Source organism: Kryptolebias marmoratus, linkage group LG11 (assembly GCF_001649575.2).
Source record: "Kryptolebias marmoratus isolate JLee-2015 linkage group LG11, ASM164957v2, whole genome shotgun sequence".
NCBI lineage: Eukaryota > Metazoa > Chordata > Actinopteri > Cyprinodontiformes > Rivulidae > Kryptolebias > Kryptolebias marmoratus.
Genome location: NC_051440.1, coordinates 11778404 through 11804059, shown reverse-complemented (window position 1 = coordinate 11804059; position 25656 = coordinate 11778404). Strand labels below are relative to the sequence as shown.

Here is a 25656-nt window from a genome sequence, read left to right as displayed (position 1 = left end):
CTTTTTGCCTGCGACTGGACCCAGTCTTCCACACCCTCATGACAGTCTCTAAGGCAAACATTTGTGGCTAGACCTCCTTTTTGTTTCCCTCTCAGCACAACGTCAGAACCTGAGGTCATTCATTATAATCTGAGTTTAACAGTATTATGTGACCTTTGTTGACCTGTGGCCTTCCTAGTTGAAATGCTCTGATGTAATGGGGCAAAATGGTGACCACACGTTTTTTTCGGATCACGTTTATGCTCATGTTATGTTCCTTGTTAAATGAGATTCCCGTTCTGACCTTTGAACTTTCACCCAGTCTCTGCAGCGTTTGAGCTCCCAGGATGCACCGGAGCGTAAGGGGCTTAGGTGTCCTCCACAGATCCTGATTGGGCTCCAGTATCAGACGCTGAACCACTGCGTCAAAACCACCATCATCAGAGCCGAGAACCTTGACAACCTCCCTCACACATCATCATCACCATCATCATCATCACCATCAGCAGCAGCAGCAGCAGCAGCATTAGGTAAAACCAGTTTGATGTTCCTGAAATTTAATACTCTGAGCATAATGGAAACAGAAAGTAACTGTGTGCAGGGAAAACTAAGTTTAGCTTCTCCGGGGCAGAGGTAAAACAATTCCCTATGTTTGCTTTTAATGTTTAAGGGATTAAGTGATGTCTTACAGAAGCGGAATGCAGCAGGAGATGATCCCTTTTTATAATGACATTGTAGTTTAATCCTTCGCTATTTAAAAATCCTCAGGAAAACGTTCCAGGTCTCCATGGATGGAAACTCTGATTGGACTATTTTTTGCTTGCATTTGCGTGTCTAAAAGTTGAGCCTGCATACAGAACTATTGGGTTTACCTTATTTCATACGATTTGCCTCATAGTTATAAGTTGGATAATCCCTTTTTGTTTGTTTTGCCTTCAATTTTGAAAGTTTTTGTTTAAAAACACTGAGACAAGTCGCACATGTCAAGAAAAGCAACAAGGAAATAAACTGACATGGTGAAAGTTTGAAAACTTTTCTTTTTTTTCTCAGTTTTATATTTTATTTACTAGATGGTAATTAGATCAAACTTGTAAGAAAGCATGAGACATTGTTGTAACTAGAAACATATATTTTATTGGTTGTTCCTCATAATGCTAAACCTATAGGTTTCTAAAAGTACATTTTTATCATGTCTGTCTGTCTTTTAGCAAAATATCTCATGGACCAATGGACAGATTTTAATGAAACTTTCAGAAACTAATCACTGGATGAACATCTACAACTGACTAACTTTTAGAGTCAACCCAGTTCAAGATGGCCACCACCGCTAATCATCCTTAGCAAGCATAAATATGGCTGTTACTCTGCTGAATTCACAGATGAGGCTAAAATTTAGTTTGCTAGAAGCTGAGTCATCTTCAGCGCATACTCATGTGCTAACAGATCACACAATATCACATGAGAGAGAAAGTCATTACTAGATTTCCCAGAACAGCTATAACTCCTTCACTTCTCCTCATAAGATAAACTTAGTTTAAATCTTAGGTATGTAAGACAGTGATGTCCTTCAAGGAATGCAAGGCCTTTAATTTTCAAACTGAGTCTTTAATTTCAGTTGTGTTGACATGTGTGTTAAACATTTGAAGATTACCAGGTGGTAATCAATCTGCACCATGAGGGAGTTGTAATCAGCAGCAGAGAAACTCCCCGGGAGTCCTGCATGGTTTGCAACGCTTCCTTCCTGTTCCACCTTCCTCCAGGAGACATCAGTCAGCTCCCCATCTTGCTTGAGTTTGTAATTGTGCAGGTAAGGATTTACTTCAGGAGCTCAAAGTACACATATTTTTTTCGATTTATGATTACTAAACATATAAATAGACATTGAATCTTCTGTTCAAAACAGCTAAACCTTGCCTGTCTTTTCTGATGTGACAGAGTGGAGCGTTTTCAGAAGGTAGCGTCGTCGGTCGAGTCCTGCTCGGAGCAGAGGCTGCAGAGGCAGGACGAGCTCACTGGATGGAGATGTGCAGCCTGCAGGAGCAGGCCCGCTGGCACACCGTTCAACCTGAGACACATTAGAGCCTCATCGCATGGGTGCTGCAAAAATGTCCCCATTTGTTGTTGCACATTCCAAGGCAAATGTAGCCACTGTAAAATAGATCCAGCCTTCTTTTGAATCCAGTTTTTTACACATCAAAAGGTCTTCATCAGGTTTTAATATCAGGGAAATAAGAAACATCCTTAAATGAACAATAACCTATGATGGAATATGTGTCATTGTTTGATAAAAAGACAGAATGCAGAATTCATCTAGTTTTAGAACCACATTTAGCTGCAATAGCATGACCTTATTAGTCTCTTGTGTAAGACTGATTTTAGTCCACCCTACAACTTTGCTTCTGTTAGTTTAGGTTGTGAGCATTAATTTATCACCAGCTCTTTGAACTTTCTAGACTTTTAATTGGCAACTGCAGCACTAAAACCGGTGTTCTGATCATTGTCCTGTTCCATGACTTCCGCTCTCAGATGGCCTCACATTTGACTCAAACACTTTGACACAGAGGGGTTCATGACTGACTCAATGCCTACAGGTCCTGTGGCTGGAAAACAAGCCCAAATCATCAGCTGTCCGCCACCATGCTTGATAGTTGGCACGGTACATTTAAGATGATATGCTGTTCAGTTTTCTCCAAACGGTGCTTCATGGTCAGACGTCTTGGTCTCATCTGTGTGAAGAACATTGTTCCACCAGGGCTGCAGTTTGTTCTGGTGAAACTTTACAAACTGAAGTCATGAATTTGAGTCTTTATTTATGTTTTAGTTAGGTTCGGTTTTCTCATATTAACCATTTTTAGAATAGAAACTTATTCAGTCTTTTTTTAAATCGTGCTAACTGAGGCCTGTCTAAGGTGGAGCGCGTGGTTTCTCTCAGTTTCACTGAGCCTTACACAGTCTGACCTCAAACTTAACGCTAAACGCGTTTCAGTCCGTCTGAGGCTGAATTACCAGACTATAAAACATGATCAGGACAGTGTGTGTGTGTGTGTGTCTTTTGATGTGTTAATCTCCAGTTTAAAAAAAGGGTCTTCTTGCTTCACTTCATGACTGTCTGAAGATGTTCAGCCTAAAAGATCTGAGTTCACTCCCTGCAGTCTTCGTGGATGGATCACTGGGCATTTAAAACTTGAAACGTGGCCTTATTTATGTCAGATTACAAGCCAATAGTCTTATGTAAAGAGTACAATGAGACTTTAGGAACAACATACTGTATATTCAGCCTAAGTAGAAAACTTGTGGAAAGCACAACCCAGAGCTGAATGGTAAACATGCAGTTTGCACAGTTATGATGAGTGATGTCTTCTGAACTACTCTGGCAAAAAGAGCAAAAATAATGCAAGTTATTAAACATAGACACTCAATTTAGAAAAGGTAAAAAAGGTTATTAAGTATTTATTAGTTATGCATTAATTAATTCATTAATTCATCAACAAAAAAACCAAAAAAAAACCCCACTAATGCACTTAATTGATTCTCATGTGTTCTTGTAATTTAACAAGTCTGGATTTCTGCAGATAAAGACATTTCTATGTTTTAAAGCAATGCGATGAACCAAATTGTTTAGATAAATACAGTTTAAAGTAGCTTTTTTGTATTTTCAATATTACTGTTTGTGTTTAGTGCATAAACATTGAAAGTTTCACAATAAAAAACTGTCAAAGCATGTTTAACATTTATTAATTGAAGGTAAAAAGCACTGTTAGTCCTTAAAATCTATATATGTGAGAGAGGGTGCATTAACTTAGAGATGATCTGTTTGTGTAGATTTGCACACAGCCTGGTTTCCCATATTGGAAAACTTCACAAAACACCCAAGTGAAGCCTTTGCTGCTCTTCATCTTCACCAGGACTGCAGATTTCTATCATCTCAGCCAGGAATATGCCGTCAGGATAAAGGGGACGTGTGCTCCTCCGTTGAGAGTCGGCCTCTTCCCAGCAGCGCCGATCTGACACGGTCTCTGCTGTCTGTGGGTCGTGGATGGGCGGCTTGGACCTTAAAGCTTACTAAAAAGGAAAACGAGGTTGACTTTTATTCATGCCATCTCTTTTAATTATGCTGCACATGCACAAGATGGAAAGCAAATGAAAGCTAACCAGGGATGGATTCATAAGTGACAAAAAAAGAGTCAGTGTCAGTAAAAGAAAACCATCTGTGGAACAAAAACCATCCCAGCTGGAAATGAAGATGAAAATCACGAGATTCAGTTCACAAACACACCTTATTGCACACATTTCTACACTACTGATTGCACCAACTAGAGCAGAACTTCACCTTGCAGCAGATTTTCTGCCTTCAGATTGCTGATTTCTGCAGTCATTGCTGACATCTGGCAGAGAGGAGGCGAGAGATTCAGATCTCTGACTTCATATTTGCTGCCGGCTGCAAGAGTCTCCTTCAGCCATGTAGCTGCTGCTTTTTTACTTTGAATGCTGCTTGGCAATTTTTGCAATTTAATTTTTTAGTTGCTAACATGCATTGAATAAAGTTTCACCACCAACACTGTTAAGCTGTTCACAGACGAGCTCCAAAAAAATCTTTAATTTTATTGCCTGAGTGGCAGTTATCGTCTTTCTGAGTAAAATCTGTGATAACAGAGGCTGAAATTTACACTCATCCATGAGGTGTTTGGTGGTTGTACTAGATTTATGAAACAAGATGTGACTCTATTTTGAACCGAACTCTAGTTCGGTTCAGTTTCATCCAAAGACAACTAGTTTTAACACAAAATGGAGCTTTAGGACTATTTCAGATTTTTTTTTTTTTGACTCAAATCATCCTGTGTTGATCACAAAGCTTCCGTAACTGAGACAGAGACATGTAATTCATTCCTATCCTTGTACTTTTGAGTCAGATGTGCTCCAGCTGAATATCTGATTATTTGACAACTAGAAAGACTCGTATTTGAGATTACAGCTGAAAAAAATGGGTTTCACATAGGGTTATGATGCTTGATTACTAGAGGTTGGGATTATGCTTTTTGTGAACGTATATGTAATGAAAGTGGGGGAAGTTCTCTTCATTTTATCACATAATCTGTGGATTCTGATGATGCTACTAATGATATTGATCTGCAGCAGTTAGAAACACAAAAAAATAAACATTCCTGCAGGCTTTCTGCAGTTTAAACATGTATGAACTGGTGTCTCTGACCACAGAGTTTTACCTCAGCCTGGTTCTCTTCTGTTGAATCTTCCTCCTCCTCTCCTGATGAGTCGCTGTCCTCTTCTACCTCCTCTTCCTCCTCATCTTCCTCATCCTCCTCAAACACTGGCATCAGTCCTGAGCTCTGCTGCCAGTTTCTCCTGTCCACTCCTGCCTGAACAAAAACACAAACAGGGTTTAAAAAAAAAAAATTAAAAATAGATTCTTTAGTAGTGTATTTTTCCTTAGCATTAGTTAAATGTGATGTTCAGGATTCCTATATTTCTCTGCTCACCCTTCCAAACAAAGATGTGGGAGTCCAGTCTTGAGGTGATGACACTCCAGTTTGAGCTGCTGCCGGTGTGGTTTTATCTTCCCGCTCCTTAAACAGGCTCTTCAGCTACATTTTGTGGGTTTCAAATAGACATTTCATTGCCAGTGTTTGTTAAATGAATATTATAGTGCACAATAAACAACCTGACTATTGCACAAATTAAAAATCTGACCCAGCATGTGGCTCTGTAAAAGACAGGTTTGATGTCAGTGGAGACGTTTTTTTGAAAACAACAAATGCCTTTTTAAAAATTTGGCAGCGGGGTTCATCTCATGTTCACCTGAGAAATCTGCTTCAATCCAGCAGATATTTTCCCTAAAGTACCTGCTCTGTCACCAGTCTCCTTCGCAGCTCCGTCTCGGGATTAACTGGATAGATAAGTTTATCCTTCTTGCCTTCAACTGGTCCTTCCTGATCTTTATCCTGCAAACAAATTGAGCCTAATTCTCCCCGTTCATCAACATTCAGGAGGCTTCGAATGTGTTGCTTTTATAAACATCACTTGGCACGAATGCTGTCCCAGGGTTTGACTCCTCTGGACTGTGTCCTGCTGCAGCTGGTCTCCTGTCCTCTTGCTCTCTGAAAGGTCACAGGAAATGTAGTTTTAGATCTGAGAGGAGAAAAACCTCTGTGCTATCCTGTCACGTGAAGCTTTTTAGAAGAGCCTGTACCGCCTAGCTGCATGCTGGGTGAGCCTGAGATGTCTGCCAGCAGGCCTCCATCGTCTCCACAATTTCCAGGCGCTTTTTTCATGAGCTTTTGCACAAGAAAAAAAAAAAAAAAGAGACAACATTATGTGACCATCAAGTTGAGTCTCATTAAATTTGTTTCTTTATTTCACAGTAAGATCAGTTCTTGTACCTGGAGCTCCTGAGCAGAAATCCTAATTTCAGCCTCTGTTTTGTCGATCTCTCTCAGCCTTTCTAATCTCCTCAAAGCAAGTTCTCTAACACACACACACATATACACACAAAACACCTTAATTTCCAGTCTTTAAAACAATGAGCTCTTACTTGAAAGGCAGCCATACCTTTCATTCACTTTCTTTGCTTTTTCTGCAAGTTTTTGTCTCAGCCTTTGAATTTCGCTGTTTTCTAACCACACCTGCCGGTGCAGTTGACATTTAGATGAAAATAGAAATAATTCTTTCTGCACAGTTTATATGGTTTGCCTTTAATTTTATAAGACTGATTTGAAGTGTGGGAGGAACTTAGTGTTTACCTGAGGGGGTTTGTTTTGGTGACACTCTGAGTCTGACGGGTGCTCGTGTACCAAAGATGATTCTGATGAGCTGATAAAAGGAGGCGGATCATAATTTCATTTTGAGAATTTGCCAACAAAATTAAAGTCCCACCAACGTCCACTCACTCTGTCAGCGTCTCTCTGTCCACCCATTGGCCTCCTGCAAACACAAGCCCTCTGCATTTTAATGCCCTCTTGTGTTTAGAAAATAAAACAGCACTGAAGAGGGTTCAAATCGGAACCTGTTGAGAGCTACACTCACTGCAGAAAATCTTTACCTTTGTCCTTAGAGGTGTGAAGCAGAGTCTGAGTCCTCCTCCTTCTCTTCTTCTGCTCCAGCTCCTCCTTGTGTTTCTGAAGCTCTGCCCTCAGCTCTGAGTCAGACTCCCTCTGAAGAAACCAGAACAAACCCACTAAGGTCTCAGTTTGCACCTGAGACAAAAGAGCCCACTTCCTTGTGAACAGCACCGTCTCCAAAAGTGCGCTCCAGCAACATATAGATATTAAACATCAATCAAAACCCTTAAACAAAAATAAAAATTTCACCATAGCTCTATAAAAATTGCAACAAACCAACTAAAATATATTGTACCATGATGTTTCTTTCCCCTGTTTGTATGGTTACTTTTGATTTTGAAATGTGATTTAATCTATTTGTTAATTGTTTCTTTATTTTTCTGTTGTGTTTCATGGAAAGCCGTTTGTTTATTTTATTGTATTTTACAGCTCAGAACATCATCTTTACCCCTCCTTTTTAATTAAATTAAACCAAATATAATTTAGTTTTTTGCCATTTACTATAAATATCATTTGCTTGGCTCCTTTTAAAGTACATCAACCTTTTTGTTTTTGCAGTTTTCATTGTTAATTTGTAATTTAAGGCTGGTTTGAAGTTTAGCTCTGTGCACAATTTAACAAAGAAAGGCTGGTTTTGCAAACTTCTTCTGAAATAAAAAGAATTTAGTTGTTTTTTATTTGAGTTTGCTGTGTGTATGCACATGTATGAGTGTGGGGCGTGACAGCTGAAGCCAGTTTTGACTAACGAGGCAAAACTGCTGCTTTCCACAAACCCTGAGACGGAACTTTTCTCCCATTTAGATGTTTTGAAAGAGCAACATGTGTGTGTGATTTTTCAAAGTGAGAGAAACAGCTAATTATTTATATTCTAGATAATTCTGGAGGAAATCTCAGCCCCCAAACGCATCAGTTAATACTGTGTATGTGTTGAACCCACACTGAACGAGTCAGTTCGTAAAAGGATGGTTTTCCTACTTTACATATAGAGTCGTTCTTCTTGAGTTCCTCCAGCTGGTTTTGTGTGGACTGAAGGCTCAGAGCCGCATTTTGCCATTTCTCCGTCCAGTGTAAGGCCACAGCTCTCAGCTCGTCGATGCACCGGACTCTCCTTTCATCCTGTTGGTGATGCTCTTCTTCCTGCAGCTGCAGCATCTTCTCCTTCTGCTGGACCTGAGCCTCCAGAAGCAAACACCGGTCCCGCAGTTTCTGAGTTTCTGAATCCGGAATGTCTGCGGTCGTCCTGTGAAGCAGTGAGGAGTCAGGAGGTCATCTTCACACACTGACAGATTTGGCGGATCACCGCCTCACCTGTGTTGGCAGCTGTTCTCCCTTGCCTCTGACAGAACCTCATGTTGGTTTGTTCGACTCAGCAGCTCCTCTTTTTCTCTGATCAGCTGAGAACGCTCTGCCTGCAGATCTGCAACGTGCTTGGAGTTTGTGATTCTCTCCTCTTGTAGCTCCTGCAGCTGACATTGGGACGTGTCGAGACTCTTCCTGATCACTTCGGCTTCTTTTCTCAGCTTTTCGTTTATCTGGTCCGAAAACACAATGAGCATATTTTAACGAGCAGCTCTATTAAAACATAAAACAAGAACAAGTTCACCTAACCTCTCTGAGAGTCCACAGGTCCTCCTTCATCAGATCAGGTTTCTGGTTATTCTGAGAGTCCGAATTAGCAGAAGGATGGTGGAGCTCACTCTTTTGTGAGACTCGGGTGGTTCGTTCCAGCTGCACCTCCAGGTTCTGGACTCTGAGGAGAAGGTCGTCTTTCTCCTACACAGGAAGACATAAACCATTTAGAGCCAACAAAAAACTAAATTTGAGGTTTGTTAGAGATTAATTTCACAACATAATGAATCCTAAAACAGTGTAAATACCTGGATCAGGTGATTGTTGGCAGACAGAGCTTTTGTCACTTTGCTTTTTAATTCTTTGACGTTGTCCTTCAACTGCAGTACTTGTGTTGACAAGACAGCTTTGTCCTGAGAGAATTAAACAATTATTTGTTTTTATTTTATCCAAAGGTAAATGATTTGTATCATTTGTAGTACAGCACAGTCTGTGCTAATATTTTCAGCATATAGTGTATTTATTACACCCCCCAGACCCTTAATGCATTCCTGTTTTTTCAGCTGTGGGTTGACATGATGCACTTTTTGTTTCTGAAGGAAGTTTTTTATTTATTTATCAGTGCTGTCTATTTGCTGTGTTGTTAAAGCCTGTATGATTGAGGTGCAGTATCACTGCTGTCTGACTGGGAGGGATGTATTTGTCCCGTTGGGTCTAATCCGTACAGGCAGGGCTGAATCATACTGACCAGATAAGCTCGGCTGAGCTTGTTGTTGGTTTCTCTCAGCTCTTCCTGCACTTCAGAGTGACTCTTAAGCCTCTTGTTCATCTCCTCTATTTGATTACGCATCGTCCTCTGATTCTGCATGCACAAAAGCATTATGCACACAGTTATTACTGACATGTCATGGGGTGCAGAAAAAGGTTTTGCCCTGCAGACTTTGATTTCACCTCCTCAGAAGTCCGGAGGTCTTCGAGCGCTTTATTTCTCTCTTCTTCCCAGGTCGTGGCCCTCGCCTCGGCTTCCCTCAGAGCCTCTCTCAGCTCTGCGTCAACCTTCTGCTTCTCGTGAGTTCGAATGAATATTAAAGTGCAGGAATACAAACCATTGCATCTATTTAAAATATAATATAAAGGCTTACAAACCTCTTTTCCAGTGTCTTCCTGAGTGTTTGGAAATGTTCTGCTGAGTGAGTTAGGAGCTGCGAGGCCGGTCGGCTGATCTTTGCTTCCTTTGTCCAAAGTAGATCTCATCTGCAGCAGGTCACTCTCCAGCTTTAGGACTCTTAAAAGTGGATTTCTCATTAAAAAAAAAACTTCTGCTCATTATGAATCTCCTTAAGGCCGTCTCGTTTGCATTATGCGGCTCTTACTTTTCCTGGAGCTCCCTTCGCTCTCGGCTCCTGTCAAACAGGGATAAGTCTGCTGCGTCCTGCCCAAGACCACAGTTTGTTTTTAATAACCGCTCTGCGACACACGAGTACATGTCAGGAGGATGCTGCGTAAACCTAAAAGACGTGCCAGCTACCTGTTTGATAAAGGAAAACACTAAAACGACAAAGACAAAAGCAAAACCAACATAAGAAACACATAAATCTGGTTTTACTTTCCTTTCTAAGCTTACCTTTTGCATCCTGGATGTGTTGTAGTCCAGCTTCATGTCTCTGGGTCTCAGCCAGTCCAGCTGATGGTTCAGTCGCTCGTGAGCATCCTGGAGCCATTGCTCTACTTCTGATTGATAAAAGCTGCTTCCAGCTCCACCAGCTCTTAATTCAGCCCCCGATAAAGAAGACCACCTTGCAGGACTCTCGTGAGCCAGATTATACATCGACTGCCACCTCCTCAGACCTGTGTCACTCTGTCTGAAGTCACATGTGTGGAAACACACACATATAAGCCAGAACACACCAATCTGACTAAAAACTACTCAATAATTCGAATTTTGTCATCTGAAATCAAACAAGTTGCCAGCTTACCTTGTTCTCTTTGACAGAAACCCTGATCTGGAAGCTGTTGCCGAACCACACCATGATGCCGAAGTCTAAAAAGAATAACAACGTTAGTAAAATGTCTACTTGTCTAAATAACCAAACAGGCAAAATACACAAAGATCAGATCTTACCCGGGCTGTAAAGTGAGAATTAGAGTCCCACATGTTCATGAGAAGTAATTAAAGTGAACATTAACGTCCTGCGACAGCTTTGTCAGCCCAAGCTACAATTTCCCTCTGTGAGGGAGAAACTTTTCCCTCTCTGCGCAGAGTCTGTCTACGTGAGGAGGACAGATTTTCACACAAAGGTGGCAGCAGGAGGTTTGTGGCTATTCTCAGATTATGTCTCTTGATATTTTCCACTGTTTACGTGCTGGGCAGTAGATATACCACAGAAATACCAACATGATCTTAGGATCTAGAAATCATATCTTTTCCACTTTATCCAGCATTCTCTGTACCTTCATAGCCTATCTGGTAAGCCGGAGAAAAGAGCAATTTTTAAATAGTATTTTGGAGTCTGATCTAAAACACCCTATCTGTGATACTTCAGAAACCCTCTTCTGTCCTGCATTGCTTGTAATCAGACAGCGTTGATGGCGAGCTTCTCAGTGGCACCCTTGAGGTGTGCATCCATGGTGACCTCAGTACACAAACTGCAGCTGGATGAACGAATCATGATCATCACTTCCTGGATTGTCTCCACATAGTGTCACCTCGCCTCACTGGTTGTGCTGTTGTCGCTGTATCTCCAAAACAATGAGCCAAACTCACAATGCTTTCCTCTCATTAAATACTTTTCACAGCAAACGACTGACGGCCACTGCTGTAGACATAAGAAGAAAAACAAAATATGCATTTATTTTCCTTGAAGGGATTTTTTTAGGCTTGTAGGATTGGCAATCTTACTGTCTAAAAGGTTGCTAATATTCTTCAAGGTAGTGTGAAATGTTGCACACCGCCGACTAAATCTGGCGTAGTCTCTTTGCATAAGCAAGCCAAGCCAATATAGTGAAGCACAGCTTTCCCTTTAAAATGTTGTGCATTGAACCAAATTTGATGAGTAATTCTCAGAAGAGAAAAAGGAAAAAAAGTATAAATAAGAAGAAATGCAAGCCAACCACCTTCTTGGTCACACACAACCCTCTAGCTTCACACTAAGGTTTTTCAGATCAAGCTGACTAGTGTTAAAGTGCACAAAGAATCAAAAACTCTGATTCCCACAGTGGTGTCTGCAGTATCTGGATGAGAACTGCTTTATTGTAGGAGGTAGATGATGCAAAATTAGTATTTCTCAAACAGCGCCAGCAGATGAAGGTAAGTTATACACTCCTATGGATATGAAATAATTTTATTCTCAATGAATATATACATAAAAAGCACAAACATGACCTTGGAACATTAAGAAGTAGCTCATCCAAGTATATACGATCTGCTCTTAACAAGCACTGAATTCACTTTAACTTTATTTTTCCTGCTCAAATTACAGTCTCTACACATCTGTGTAGTTAGAGAACTGGATATTACTGATGTAAAAAAATACAATCAGCATCTTTCAGTGAAACACTGCTGTGTCGTTGTCAGCACTTGAAGAAAACATGAAGAAAGACAGAATACTGCTGAAGCTGTAAGCTACACGACAGCAACAAATTCAATGAATATTTATATCCATTCTAGATATAGGCCCAACACCTATGATGTTCGAAGAGGTGTATGTGTGTGGAAGGGGTGTAGTGATGAAGGTTGGGGTAGATTATCTAAAAAAAATAATTAAAATTACATATCCATTTTAAAATGCAACAGTGTGTCATCTAATAAGGATTTATTTCTGACATTGACAATTTATTATTATTTTTTTCAAATGCATTTTGACTTCAGACTTTACTCATAGATTGTTATGGTCTGTTGTTGTCATGGTTACAGTGAGTCGAACCAACGTATTCAGTTTTATTTTGAAAGGTACCATCTCCCGGAAACAGGAAGTCATTAGCCGTAACTACAAAGGCTAAGGAGCTAACGTCGAAGAACACATTTCTTCGACCCCATTACCGTTCGTTGGCTTGTGTTGTGGAAAGGGGTTTGCTTTTTCTTTATCTTAACAAGGCTTAAAACTTCAAGGTACACACTTGGAGCATTTTCGTCCTGAATTTACCACTAAATAGCAACTTAACCTGACAACAGGCCAGAGTTAATGCTAAGCTAGCGTTGACTATGAGCGGTCAACAATTTGTGTTGTTCGATGGGAAAGTTAAAGTGTAGCTGTAACAAAGCCGATGGCTGCTGCTTGACCTCTTTGATTAGAAATGTTTGATGAAAACTTCTGACACTTTGCAGATAATGGCTGCGGATTGGTTGGGTAGTTTGGTGTCGATTAACTGTGGGCCAACGCTGGGAGTGTATCAAGGAGAGGTGTCATGTGTGGACCAGTCCAGCCAAACCATCTCCCTACGACAGCCTTTCCACAACGGAGTCAAATGCCCTGTCCCCGAGGTCACATTCAGGTAAAGATGCTTTTCTCTCTGCTGCTGCCTCTCTTTCACAGTTTGGGCTGATTGGTTGAATCTGCTCCTGTTCTTTCTTAATTATTTGTTTGATTTTATACCCTCCTTCAGTGCCATCGACATCCAGGAACTCAAGATTTTAGACATCCGAAACAACAATGCGAAAATGACGACTACTACTACAGCGACAAATGCAAGCAGCGTTCCCGTCGCGGTCCCGAAGGGTGACCCCAGATCCGTCGAGAAGCTAAACTCTCCACAGCAATGCTCGAAAAGCTATGGGGAGCGCCATCTGGACGCCCTGGGCCAGCCTAAAGGGTTTCGTCGAAGACACAACTCCTGTAAGAGCCATTCATAAAACAGCACGTGACTGCCGATTGCTTTGGCATACCGCTAATGTTATGTTATCGCAATCCCACCAGGGTCATCAAGCAGCCGAGGGGCGAACCAAGCAACACCAAAAAAGAATGGAGTGAAGAATGGTCAGATGAAGCACAGAGATGATGAGTGCTTCGGCGACGGGGTGGACGATGTCCTGGATACGGACTTTGACTTTGAAGGAAACCTGGCACTTTTTGACAAAGCAGCAGTTTTCTCAGAGATCGACACGTCAGAGCGCCGTAACGGCGCGAAGTCGCGTGGCACGCCTCAAGATCAGACGCCCTCACGGTACCGTCACGATGAGAACATCCTGGAGGGTAAACCTGTCGTTTACAGGCAGATTATTGTACCTCAGCCCGCGGCCAAAGAATACTGCACTGGTAAGTATCTCACATTCTGAACAGAATTTAAGCAGTAAAGCTAAAAAAAAAGATGAACACATTTTGTTCTTTTGCCTCATCCAGACTCTGGACTTGTTGTGCCAAGTATATCCTACGAGCTGCACAAGCGTCTGCTGTCTGCTGCCGAGCGTCACGGTCTCACACTGGAGCGAAGACTTGAGATGACGGGAGTCTGCGCCAGTCAGATGGCACTCACGTTGTTAGGAGGGCCCAACAGGTTAGCATGCAGTGATGATTTAGAGAAATTTCCACATCAGCTTAGAAAATGTCTAGATATGTGGACAAAACAAGTTTGAAGCCAGTTACCAAAATTTGGGGGTGGTCTGTAGGAAAATATTTACACATTGAGCTGTAATGTCTGTTTTTTGTTTTATTTGAATGTTGTTGGTTTGATTTTATATTTGTCTTTCAATATTCCTAATTAGGTTTAGTTAAAATCTGAATAAATCTGCAAATGCATTCACTTTGAATCTTCATACAAATTTAAGCCTTTTTGTTGTGTTTTTGGTTTTATTTTTCAGATTCACACCAAAAAACTTACACCAGCACCCCACGGTGGCGCTGCTGTGCGGCCCTCACGTTCAGGGAGCTCAGGGCATCAGCTGTGGTCGTCACCTGGCCAACCACGAAGTGGAGGTCGTTTTGTTTCTGCCGAACTTCGTCAAGATGCTCGACTCTGTGACGAGCGAGCTCACGCTCTTCAACAAAACCGGTGGCAAACAGGTGTCCAGCATCAAAGGTGGGCTTGCTTGCGACTTGATTCATTTATACTCCGTTGTGAAAAGTTAAGTTATTCACAATTTTTTTTTTTTTTTTGTCCATCTCTTCTCTAACTCCAAAGACCTTCCCGACACCCCAGTGGATCTGATTATAAACTGTCTGGACTGCCACGAAAACACATTCCTGATGGACCAGCCTTGGTACCGGGCAGCTGCAGACTGGGCCAACCAGAACAGGGCGCCTGTGCTCAGCTTGGATCCTCCTGTAAGTGGACAGGGCCACGCGGTCGAGGCAAAGTGGTCCCTCTCGCTTTGCCTCCCCCTGCCTTTGGCCGAGGGGGCCGGCAGGGTTTACCTGTGCGACATAGGTGTTCCTCGCCACGTGTTCCAGGAAGTGGGAATCAAATACCATTCTCCTTTCGGCTGCAAATTCGTCATCCCCTTGCACTCTGCCTGAACTGACAGATTAAAGAGTTCACCTTTCTTGACCGTTTGGGTTTTGGCGCCTTATATTCCGAGAGTCTAAGCTGATTTTCACTTCAGCAGCTCCTGATCATTTGTTTGAACTGGACTCTACCCTCATATTGAAGGACCAAGGTTGCAGACTTTATTGTTCAGGTATCAGAATGTGGATGGAGGAATAAGCTTCTGAGTTGTTAATAAAAAATAAATAAATGTTCTGACCATTAGAAACTATAGATAATGTTTAGGGGACAGCAGCATTCAGGAGTCTGGGGTCTAATGTCCAGTTTAAAGTCGAATCGGACAATCTCTGTCTTTAAACGCGAACGTTTTAAAGCCATCTGGTGTGTTAGTGTAAGTCCATCATATAATACACTCAGCGTTGTTCCATGAAGCGAGACCTGACAACAGAAATTCAACGTACTCTGGCAGTTCCACTTTTAATGGTCTGTTCCTGTTTTCAGCGAAGGTCTGCTTTACGTTGGTTTTGTTTCCATGAGCCAGGAAGACGGGAGCTTCGTGTGTAACTTCAGCTCGCTGAGTGGCTGTGGCACGTTTCGAAATGCACTCCAAACTTATCATCCATTAAAGATCAGCTCTTCAAAAGCACAAAAATTGAATTCATGTTCACTACTTTCATCATAAAAAATACATGCATATGATGTAGGAACATTACAGCTCGGTCTTAACCTGAACTTTAGTGAGAATGAAACCACATTCATGTTTGACAAATCTCACTGTCTGAAGCTTAAATTTGGACTGTTTGCGATTTAAACACTGCAAATAGTGAAATGGTGCAGCTACTGGCTAAAACCTCCCCCATAAGTTTAGTTTGTTCATGGTAAAGATTGCTTTAATTGGGGCTCTGATGATGTGACACAGCATGCAAAACTTATTGTCCTTCTCTTTCTCGATCATTTGAAAGGAAATAAGTTGGACACCTTAACTGTGTTACTGTTGTGTCAGAGGAAGGGCTGCATCGACCCGTTCAAAAGTTCCAGTTCAGGGTGCAACTCGTCAGGTTGATGGCTATAACTTTATTTTATTTGTACAACTCGTTTGTCCTGCAGTTCCTTTTTTTTTTTCTTCGGCCTACGTAAACTAAAGCTCACTCTGAAACACTGTAATCCGTCGCAGAGAAGATCAGGTCCGCTCAGCTTTGTTCGTTTCACCGTGGTGGTTTTGTGACGCGGCTGCAGCATAAACTCAGCGCTATGTGATGTTCGCGTTGCCGTGACGCTTCACATCTTTCCTTTTTACCGGCTGAGAAAACTGATGCAGAATTTAAGGGCTAAAAACTACTGGCGTGACGCTTCAAGTATTAAAGCTGAATTCTTTTCCGTTCCTTTTTGTATTGAAAGCTGTGCCAAGTGATACAAACACAGTAGGCTCACTATTACGTTTTGTGTTTATTTACTGTGCGCTGATCTGGTTTCACGTCTTGCACAGAGGAGCTTTTTATGAACCAATAGGATTGGGTCGTGTACAATTTTGTTTATGGCAATCGTAAAACAAAAGTACGCCTTTTGTTGAGTTATATATTGCTGTTTTTTTATTGTCAGGTAGTTTGTTCAACCTTACACAAACATACAAACTGTGAAATATAACTGAAGCTGCTTCAGCTGTGCTACGTTTTGAAGTTTTGACAGATTGTTGGCACGTTTTTGTCAATTAAAGGCGAACTGTTTACTGCTGCAAAAAACAAAATCCTGAAGAAAATGTACCAATGTCTTTCAGACATTAATAATAATGTTGGGGGAGGGGCATGCATATTTATGCTCATAATTCTGCAGAATTCGATACTAGTCTGGTTGAACCTAAACATCAGCGGATTCTTCTTGTTGAGGTTATGAATCCAGGTTGTCTCCGGTGGACGCTTACGATGCCGAATTCAATATTTTAACACCTGGGAAGAAGGAACGCTTCTTGAGTTACAGCGTTCACAGGATTGATTTGCATTATTGCTGAAAGTTACTGTCATGCACACAGATTTTGCTCTCTGTCCAACATTCCTTCAGCCTGATGTGGGTCGACACATCTGTCGAGACAAGTCTAGCTTTGGGAACTTTGTTACTGAATGTGAATTAAAGGTTGTTTTTGGCCACCAGGGGGCAACAAAACGGCATTTTTTTCGGTGCCTCTTCCTTATTCTGCTATAAGGGCAGCTTTGTTTAATCAATGTCTTTCTTTTCTTCGTCTTTCAAATGTTTTTTTTTCTTTATTTTCTTAAAGAAATGTGAACCTGCAGATGTGTTGAGCTTTCAAACGTTTATTTAAGGTAATGCCCGAGTTCACACAAGATCACCCATCACTAAAGAAGAATCTTTGAAATTAAAAAAAGTGGAAGGTTTTTGTTTTCACAAGACAGTTTTTTTTTGTTATTTTTTTAAAATCAAACTTCACTGCCATTGCGCTTTGTGCGAAAAAAAAGACAAAACTGTCTTGTCATACATCTGCAGTTTAAACCCATATTAATAATTAAACAATAATAAAAATAACCTGAACTACTCCTGCGTGTCTGGACTTTTTATGTAAACATTGCCTCACTGGTGGTGATGAAGTTCCTCCACTGATTTGACTCAAATGGATCTTTTTGTAAAACTTATTTTTAGTCAGGCTGCCGCAGCACTGCGCATGCGCGGCGTCAGAAGGAGGAAAAAAAATCAAGGTGGGGCAAAACTTGAATGTTTCTGACAGAAAAAGAGCCGAATTACTCTGAACCGCTTGTCGGTCATAGCTGCGGGGCCGAGGAACTCCCGTTTGTGTAATTTAATTAATATTTAAAGAGGAAAGCGACAGCTAGGACTTAAAAAACCTATTTATTTATCTTTTTATGTGTTATTTTTTTTTGACAGGAGGCGCAACCATCGAGCAAAACTTTGTTTTTAATGGGCTGCTGGATTACCCGAGACGGACTTCACCCCTTTTGAGTTTCAGAATAGGCCGTCTTTGTTTTTTGTTTTATTTAAAGTAGTGTATCTGCTGTTTGTCAAATGAACACGGACGCCACGAAGTAGCCGAATCTCTTCCTGCAGCAGCTCGCCAAAAAAAAAACTAAAACAAAACAAAAAAAGCAGGTGAGGAAAACTTCTGTCGTTACAGCAAATTTCGTCTGTTTCCACGTGCACGCTTTCGTCGGTGCTAACTGAGCAGCTGGGAGAAAACATGAACCAGGGTGCATCTAATTTGGGGCACCTGGAGTTGATGTAAACTTGACTTTTTGTGGACATTGAACGCACCTCGGAGTGTTGAGGGGCTGTCGTGACGCTGCGGCCTCGGGAACAGCCTCCTTCCGGCTTCTGCCACTTTCTCTGACTTCCTGGGGTTGTTGGGGTGATGTGGGGGTGATATGTGTGTGTGTGTGGGGGTGGNTGTGCACGCTCTTGGGTGCGTTGGTACAAAGATACTAGGGTGGCCTTTTATCACCTAGATTGCAAGTTTCAGATAATTTGCACAAGCAACCATTTTTTAAAACCAACTTAACTCAGAGCCTAACGACCCTCTGGAGGGAGGGAGGGCGAGCGGAGTGATGTGCATGTGAGTTTGCAGGAGCAGCTTGGTGCAGCTTTGCACCTTCAAGCTTACAGCTTTTTAGCTTTATAGAAGTTTGGTTGCCTTTTTCGAACAAAATTTACTGCGAGCAAAGTAAATAAACAATAAAAGTTGAGGCAGGAGGAACTGGGGACCTTTTTGATTCTCGTGTCCCTCTGACTCGAACAGGAATTCACTTTTTTTTTAAAGCAGCCAAAAAGCAAAAGGTGGGCGTTAATACCTTTTGCCTGTGTGTGGCTTTTGTCTGTTCGCAGAATGTCCCAGAAACCAGCAAGCAGGTTTTAATGAAACTCTCAGAGAGTGATCAGCGGATGTTCATCTACAACCGATGGAACTTTCGAAGGCAACCCAGTTCAAGGTGGCTGCCGCAGCTTGGCAAACACCTAAATGGCCATAACTCAGTCAGCCGTGCAGATATCGTGCTGAAACTTGTCATCCCCAGCTCCCACCCTGAGAGGTCTTTGTTAAAAACGTCACGACAAACTGCTGGAGTCGACCCTGTTTGCACCGTGAACCGGTGGACACATTTCAATTTAAAGCTCTCAAAGTGATCATCGGCTGGACATCTACAGCTAATTAGCCTTTAAAGTCAACTCAGTTCAAGATGGCTGCCACAGTCAATTATGAACCAAAACGGCTACAAATCCGTTGTTTCACAACACAAGATGATCTTAATTTAAAACTCTGGTGGGTGATATTCCTTCAAATGAATGCTAGGCCCTTAACTTAGGGGGTGGAAAAAGTCTGAACTCTCTGCTGATGCAGCCCAGGACCTCTTTTCAGCGTGACATTTTTGTTCTAGAGTGCCACAGAGTGTGCAGACATGCAGATTTAAGCTGGTGAAGCAAGCTGAGAGCTTGTGAAACCACAGCAAAGCGCCGGCAGCTTGCACTGCACGCTTCGTGCACGGCACAGAAGCAAGGAAGTGTCCGTCTGTTGCTCAGGCGTGCGTCTTTGACTTATATGGTGATTTTTCATGTGCACGCTTTGTAGGAAAAAGAAAAAAAAAAGAAAAAATCTTCCTTGCTGAACGAGTCTTCTGAACTTTGGATGGCTGTAAAATGCAAAGTGCACTCGGCTCCCTGGGTGCCATATTAAAGGGGATTGCCCCCGACGGAGGGTTATTGATTTTTCTTTTCCTGGTGTTCTGAGAACAGCCTTGTTTCGCTCTGTCAGGTTTGTGTTTATTCATGATAACCAGGAGGCTGCAATTACCTTTTCATGGCTGTGTTACAGATCCTGGCAGGAAAAATAAATAAGTGCGGCTCATAAAGATATTAAAATTATAACCTGTACTTCTGGAACAGGCACTAAAACCTCACTTCCTCACTCGGGTCCGATTTATAGTTCTTTCATTGAGCTTTGCTGCTGTAGAGACCAGAAGCTAATGATCACCTTCACTGAGGAGAACATCTGTCCGGCTGGGCGAACTCTAGTCAACGGCTCTGCAGTGCCCACCTGTCAGGTAAAAGCTCGGTAGTTATGAGGAGAAATCGTTGTTTCATCTTTGATATGCCTGCCAGCCTGGGCTGCTCTGCTGCTGTTTTAGTGAGACGACATCCTGGGAACCGGAGGGTCAGGCTGAGGCTGGAAGGACTAAAGCTTTGTTTTTATTTGAAGAGATATTCGGATCCTTTTCTTAGATAAATGAAATATTCTTATATATAATCTTAAAAGCACCAAAGAGGGGTGACAACCTTTAGCTAATTGGCTTTCTCGTGGAGTTTATCATTGGCAATATCTTTTTAAAGTTAAAGCTTAGACCTACTGTAGCCTTTTGAATGACCTCAATTTAAAGAAATAATTTAATTCTGATCTAACGGCCAGTCCTAGTGAGGCCTAAGTGGATTGCTGCCATCCTAAAACATCTCCACTGTTATAGGAGATGTTTTATATCCCCTCAAGTTCCACATTTCACAGTTATTTTTATAGAGATCAATGATTAGGTGCAAATGCAGGTAGCAGCAGCGGCAGCTAGCTGTAGCATTTTCAGTCAGGCAGTCCCAGTGGGAAGACGTGAATATTTCTGCTGTAATAACTGTGTAATATGAAGTTGGTTTGTAATGGTTTGTAATGGTTTGTGAAACGGCGTTCTTTTGACCCTCAATGAGCGTTTGGAGATTAGAGTCGTTTGAAGACGGCAGTTTGCTCTGTTCCTTTAAAGCCTGCTTTAAAACTTCTCTGCAACCTTCAAAATACTGCCTCTGTTCCACCATCGCAGTCTCCCAAGACACGTGTCCATTTTACATTTCTAAAAATGACAATTATGAATTATAGTGTTTACATTCCTCTGTTTACAGAACCTGATGTCTCAGACTCCATTTGGCATTTTTTTTTTTGATTGGACGAGTTATATTAGTGCTGTATTTAATGTCAAACAAGTAGTTGCTTTTCCAAACAAGTCACTTTGTTGCATGTAAATGTTTGCAATTTCCTTAAAAAAAACAACAACAACAACACACAATTTTAAACAAAATTTGACAGAGCTTAAAGTTTTAGACAATAATGTTTAAGGATTTTCAAACTTTTCAGCTTCTGACCGACAAAATACCTGCAGCTGAGACTCGTGGGCCCAAAACCATCGCTGGTTGGACTAAACGTTACCGAGACTCCAAACAAACTTAATGTTAACGAGAACATTCTCATCAACCATCATACTGTGCTCATCCAGTTAAGACTGCTGTTTGTAACGCCTGTCACAGCTACGATTAAAAACGTACTCTCGGAAATCTTTTTTTTTTTTTTAAACTATAAATATTTATGATTTAGAGCTACAGTACTCTTTGTCCCACCTGCTTCTTAACAATAACTTGTTGACTTAAAAATATTACACGTGTGTCGATCAAAAATGATAAAATGAAATAGCTTTCTTAGGAATGTAGACATGGTTAGTTCCTGGTGGCACATTTTCCTTGCTGTTATGTTGCAAAAATTGTTTTTGTCCTCATTTATTACCACACACTGTGGGCTTTCATGTGTTTTCATGTTATGTCTGTATTTCTTTAATGCAACACTAGATAAAAAATAAAAAATACTTTCTGGACATTTGCATATTTGGTCATGCAAAATGCTCGTCTGCAGAATATACCAATAAACACCAAAGGTTTCGTAGACATGGTATTGCTATATTGTTAGTATGTACAAAAGTTTTATTTTTATCTTTTTTTTTAATGAGATAAGAGAAAATGAAAGAATGGCTGACAGCTATTTGAAGAAAAACCATCTCCCAGCAACCCACAGACATATCGTAAAAGATAGAGCTTTTCTTAGATAAACTGTTTTCAACCCTCACACCTCAAGTATCCTTAAATAGCACATAAGTACAGTACTCGAGCAAATTCACATTTCACCGCAGAGCGTGTCAGTTCGAGAGCTGCTTCGCCCTTTATAAAAAGTGTTAATACATTAAATATCCCCGAACCCATCTGCAGTGTGGGATCAGTGGATGTGTGTCTCTTTCTCAGCAGGAATTCTTCAGCTCAGGTTTTCCCTGCAGGTAGGCGAGGGAGTGGCAGATCCGCCGAGGCCAGGGAAGACATTTCTACATTCCTGTCCTGTCTTGCTTTGTTCAGTCAAGCTGCCACTGATTTGCTCAGATCAGATCTCCGCTGATTTCCCAAAGACGGCGGGCAGCTGCTGATCAACAGGCTCGGCGACACTGTTAACGAGAGCACGCAGGATTATAAACCAAATTCGTCTCGAGGTTGAATCCTCCCGACTAACGGGGGGAAAAAAAAAAAATCATCCAACCTTACAATCTTTGTAAGGTAATCAGCCCCACCCCTTCACTTTTTGGTATCATTGAAAAGCCATAAATGTCCTCTGTGGACAGTAAAAGGAGTTAATTCAGTAGTATGCAGTGGGTGGGAGACATTGAGGTTTACAAATGTCCTCCACAGAGGACACATTTGAACTACTGCTAGTCAGGAGGATATGACCCATCTCTGTTGAAAGACGTAGCTGTGGATTTTTTTAATTTTAAAAATTCTGGCATGTTTCTGACTCAGTTCAGGCTTATTTTGCCAGTAAGTTTTTTTTTTTTTCTTTTGCTTTCAGGCGTTCTTGCGTTTCACTGCTCTCATAAAATCTCTTGGATGTGTCTTTTTATGGTTCGTGTCTTCTGTGCCACGCGGTTGCGTGTGTTTGTCTGTCTGACAGCAAAGAATCTCATGAACCAGTGGATGGATTTTAATGAAACTCTCAGGAAGCGGTGATTGGATGTACGCCGGCAACTGATTAGCTTTGGGAGTCAGCCTGGTTTCAAAATTTGAAAGATTTTAACACGAACATGGCTACACCTCAGTTACTTTTACTGATGTGCTAAAACTTGATGTGGTAGTAGCTGAGAGCCATCGCCAACACATCGTCTGAGTTCTACAAGATCTTTGTTTAAAACTTTGGCATGCAAAGTAGCACCAATATGCATTTCTTCAAGGAATGCTGTTTTTCAAGGTCTGATAATCTTGTACCATTTGAGGCATGAAATGCAAGACGTTTTATGATGTTCAGAGTAACGTTTCATATTTTTAGACTGGCTGGATGGAAATGCAGCCCTTAAAGACCATACTGATGATGATGATGATGGACTTCTCAATGAGAAAGGGGCCAGCGGAAACACAATGACAGCCTTGTTGTGCTCCATGAAAAGGGTAAAGCTGGCATTCTGCGGAGAGCTCTCTGGAAATTGCAGTGTGACTCCATGACACTGAATTCTGTTCTATTCAGCCAGCTGCCAGAAGCCTGCTGCTGCGATGCTGTCAGAGTCCCAAAAGAGAGGAATCATAAAAGGGTTCGGTGTCAGCTCTGGCCTCAGTGATTCACTCTTCTCGTGGCTGGAGAGGAGTTGGTCGTTTTGAAGTTTTTCCACATTCTTAAAATTCTCCTCAGTTGATGGTTGTAGGATTTTGGTCCTGCTGAATGGTAACAATTGAGTTGTTGATGTATTTTACGAAATGTGAGCAGGCATAAGTTTTTGTGTTATTACTCTACATTCCTCTTGAGACATGCAAGACCTTAACAGCAAACAGAAACTAGAAGGACACCCCTGGACTACAGACCTCTGTCAAGAACAAGTCCACTCATTGATACAATCCTCAGCTAAATTTATCGTTTTTTTGGATGCTTCTGTTAGCATTTGTTCATTTTCCTTAATTGCTTGTTCCTGGTCTGGCTCGTGAAGAGCTGGTGCCTGTCTCCAGTGGTCATTGGGTGAAAGGTGGGATGTACTCTGGACATGTGGTCAGTCCATTACAGGGACTCATAGAGACAAATGAGACAACCATTCATACTCTCACCTAGTGACAATTTAGAGCAGCCAGATAACCACACTCCACTGAGCTGCATGTTTCTGAAACGATTCTGATCTAGAATAAATGTTAACAGGTTCACTTTTTGCTCCTGATTGATCCTTTGACTGAGTTTCATGAATATCTGTTGCACAGTTTATTTTCGCCATGATCTCGGTCAGAAACGGGAAGTTTGGACAGGAAGTGCATCCCGGACATTAATACAGAAGGCACCTGTGAAACTGCAGCATCCACCACAGCGTCGTATAAGTCAAATTATGCTTTATGCAAGAGATAAACATGCTTATAACAGAGCCTGCGCTGTTTTGTTTCTTGTCAGCTCTCATCTCCAGCACTAAATCGGGCATATAGTGCAGGATTCTGACCTCACAGCAGTGAACATGCCCAAGGACGTGACTTCATATGCAGCGTCAGATTATCAGAGGCAGAATTTTCCCTTAGCTCCCTGACCACTGAGCCCCGTCACCTCTCAGAAGGAACTGAGAAAGGAAGGAGGGAGGTCTGAGGGAGGACAGAGACAATATTTAGCATGACTTGATTCACCAGTCATCATTTAGCGATGACGCCTCCTCCGGTCTGTTTTGAAACTCGGGCCTTAGTTAGAGTTTTGTTGAAGTGGGTGCTTTGCTGGCAGGAAGAAGTGCTTGGCTGGTCCAATCTCGCCACAAGATTGCATTCCAGCGTGGCAGACGGCTATCTTGACTCCAGCCCGAACCAGGGATCTATAATGTAGACATAAACTGAAACAAGTTATTTTTATTCATTCTATCAACTGGAGGTGATAATAAAGGTCTAATTTTCTTCTGCACAATGAAAGGTGGTCTATATTTACATACTGTCTTCTTGCGTCACGGAAACTTCTGTACTAGTTATGAAAGTATGAATAAAAAAAGACGACGGGTTTGTTCTGCTTTCTATATGAGCAAGCACATCTTCCTGAAAATTTGCTTGTGGTTTTCTTGAAGCAGAAGCATTTTGCTCATATTCTTTTTTTCCTTTTTCTTTAGGTACCGTATGCGTGGGTGTGCTGACCAGCTCTAATGGTAGCAGTGAGAACACCTCGCCTGTGAGAGGATCGAATCACCTCACCATGACAGACGCCCAGGTAAGTTTGACCTCTATAGAGTTTCAGCAGTGGCTGGTGTCAAGCATGAATCTTCTCAGTTTCATTTTTTTTTTCCTCTCCTAAATGCGATCCACCCACGTTGTTGCAGAGTCCATGGCCGCAGGGCACAGAGTGCGTGGCCAGGTACACCTTCAAGGGCACGTCGGAGCAGGACCTGCCGTTTAACAAAGGAGACATTTTGACCATCATCGTTGTCACTAAAGTAAACCCTTGATCCAGTGAAGATGGACCGTTTTTAGATCTCGTTTTTGCAAATGACAGCTCTGCCGATTCTAACCATTCCCCACATGTTGTGTTCCAGGATCCGAACTGGTACCGTGCTAAAAATACTGCAGGACTCGAGGGAACAATTCCTGCCAACTACGTTCAGAAACGAGAAGGCGTGAAATCTGGGGGCAAACTGAGTTTAATGCCGTAGGTACACAGCTCCTCAACATCTAAAGTTTGAATGCACTCATCATAGGCTTGATGGCCAGTTGTGAAGCATTTAATGGCTTATCTGAACCGTTCTTTTTCCACGGTAAAATGATTATACAACATTGCAACTTCAGCCTGACGGCATCCCTCACCGCCGGTGTCCACCAGCGGGTTCAAGGG

General features: G+C 41.7%; 3 protein-coding genes across 4 annotated transcripts in view; 2 read left to right on the top strand and 1 right to left on the bottom strand.

Moving 5' to 3' along the window:
- Window positions 1–2776: 2776 nt before the first annotated feature.
- On the bottom strand, window positions 2777–10863 carry LOC108229940 (golgin subfamily A member 6-like protein 7). 2 transcript variants are annotated; one of them, XM_037978063.1, is made up of 22 exons: window positions 10744–10863; window positions 10598–10662; window positions 10246–10483; window positions 9995–10053; window positions 9768–9906; window positions 9573–9680; window positions 9370–9483; window positions 8930–9034; window positions 8661–8825; window positions 8361–8584; window positions 8028–8292; window positions 7034–7145; window positions 6882–6915; window positions 6735–6804; window positions 6544–6617; window positions 6375–6459; window positions 6185–6269; window positions 6016–6092; window positions 5838–5936; window positions 5475–5579; window positions 5202–5354; window positions 2777–4041 (listed from the first exon to the last, which is right to left on the bottom strand). In XM_037978063.1, the coding sequence occupies exons 1-22, from the start codon at window positions 10780–10782 to the stop codon at window positions 4039–4041; spliced, it is 2418 nt and encodes an 805-aa protein (XP_037833991.1). In that variant the 5' UTR covers window positions 10783–10863; the 3' UTR covers window positions 2777–4038. The 2 variants fall into 2 exon arrangements, with proteins under 2 accessions (XP_037833991.1, XP_017261154.2); XM_017405665.3 differs by lacking the exon at window positions 2777–4041 and having other exon boundaries at window positions 4776–5354.
- A 1730-nt stretch (window positions 10864–12593) lies between these two features.
- Window positions 12594–17584, top strand: edc3 (enhancer of mRNA decapping 3 homolog (S. cerevisiae)). Its single transcript, XM_017405551.3, has 7 exons — window positions 12594–12729; window positions 12946–13112; window positions 13224–13453; window positions 13535–13873; window positions 13958–14111; window positions 14416–14633; window positions 14736–17584. The coding sequence occupies exons 2-7, from the start codon at window positions 12949–12951 to the stop codon at window positions 15068–15070; spliced, it is 1440 nt and encodes a 479-aa protein (XP_017261040.1). The 5' UTR covers window positions 12594–12729; window positions 12946–12948; the 3' UTR covers window positions 15071–17584.
- Window positions 17585–17755: 171 nt separating this feature from the next.
- The window catches only part of LOC108229870 (tyrosine-protein kinase CSK-like), a 21728-nt gene continuing 13827 nt past the window's right edge, over window positions 17756–25656 (top strand). The window contains exons 1-4 of the mRNA XM_037978438.1: window positions 17756–18154; window positions 24943–25038; window positions 25148–25261; window positions 25361–25473. Coding sequence (XP_037834366.1) covers window positions 25024–25038; window positions 25148–25261; window positions 25361–25473 — 242 coding nt within the window. The 5' untranslated portion in view covers window positions 17756–18154; window positions 24943–25023. The remainder of the gene's footprint in view (window positions 18155–24942; window positions 25039–25147; window positions 25262–25360; window positions 25474–25656) is intronic.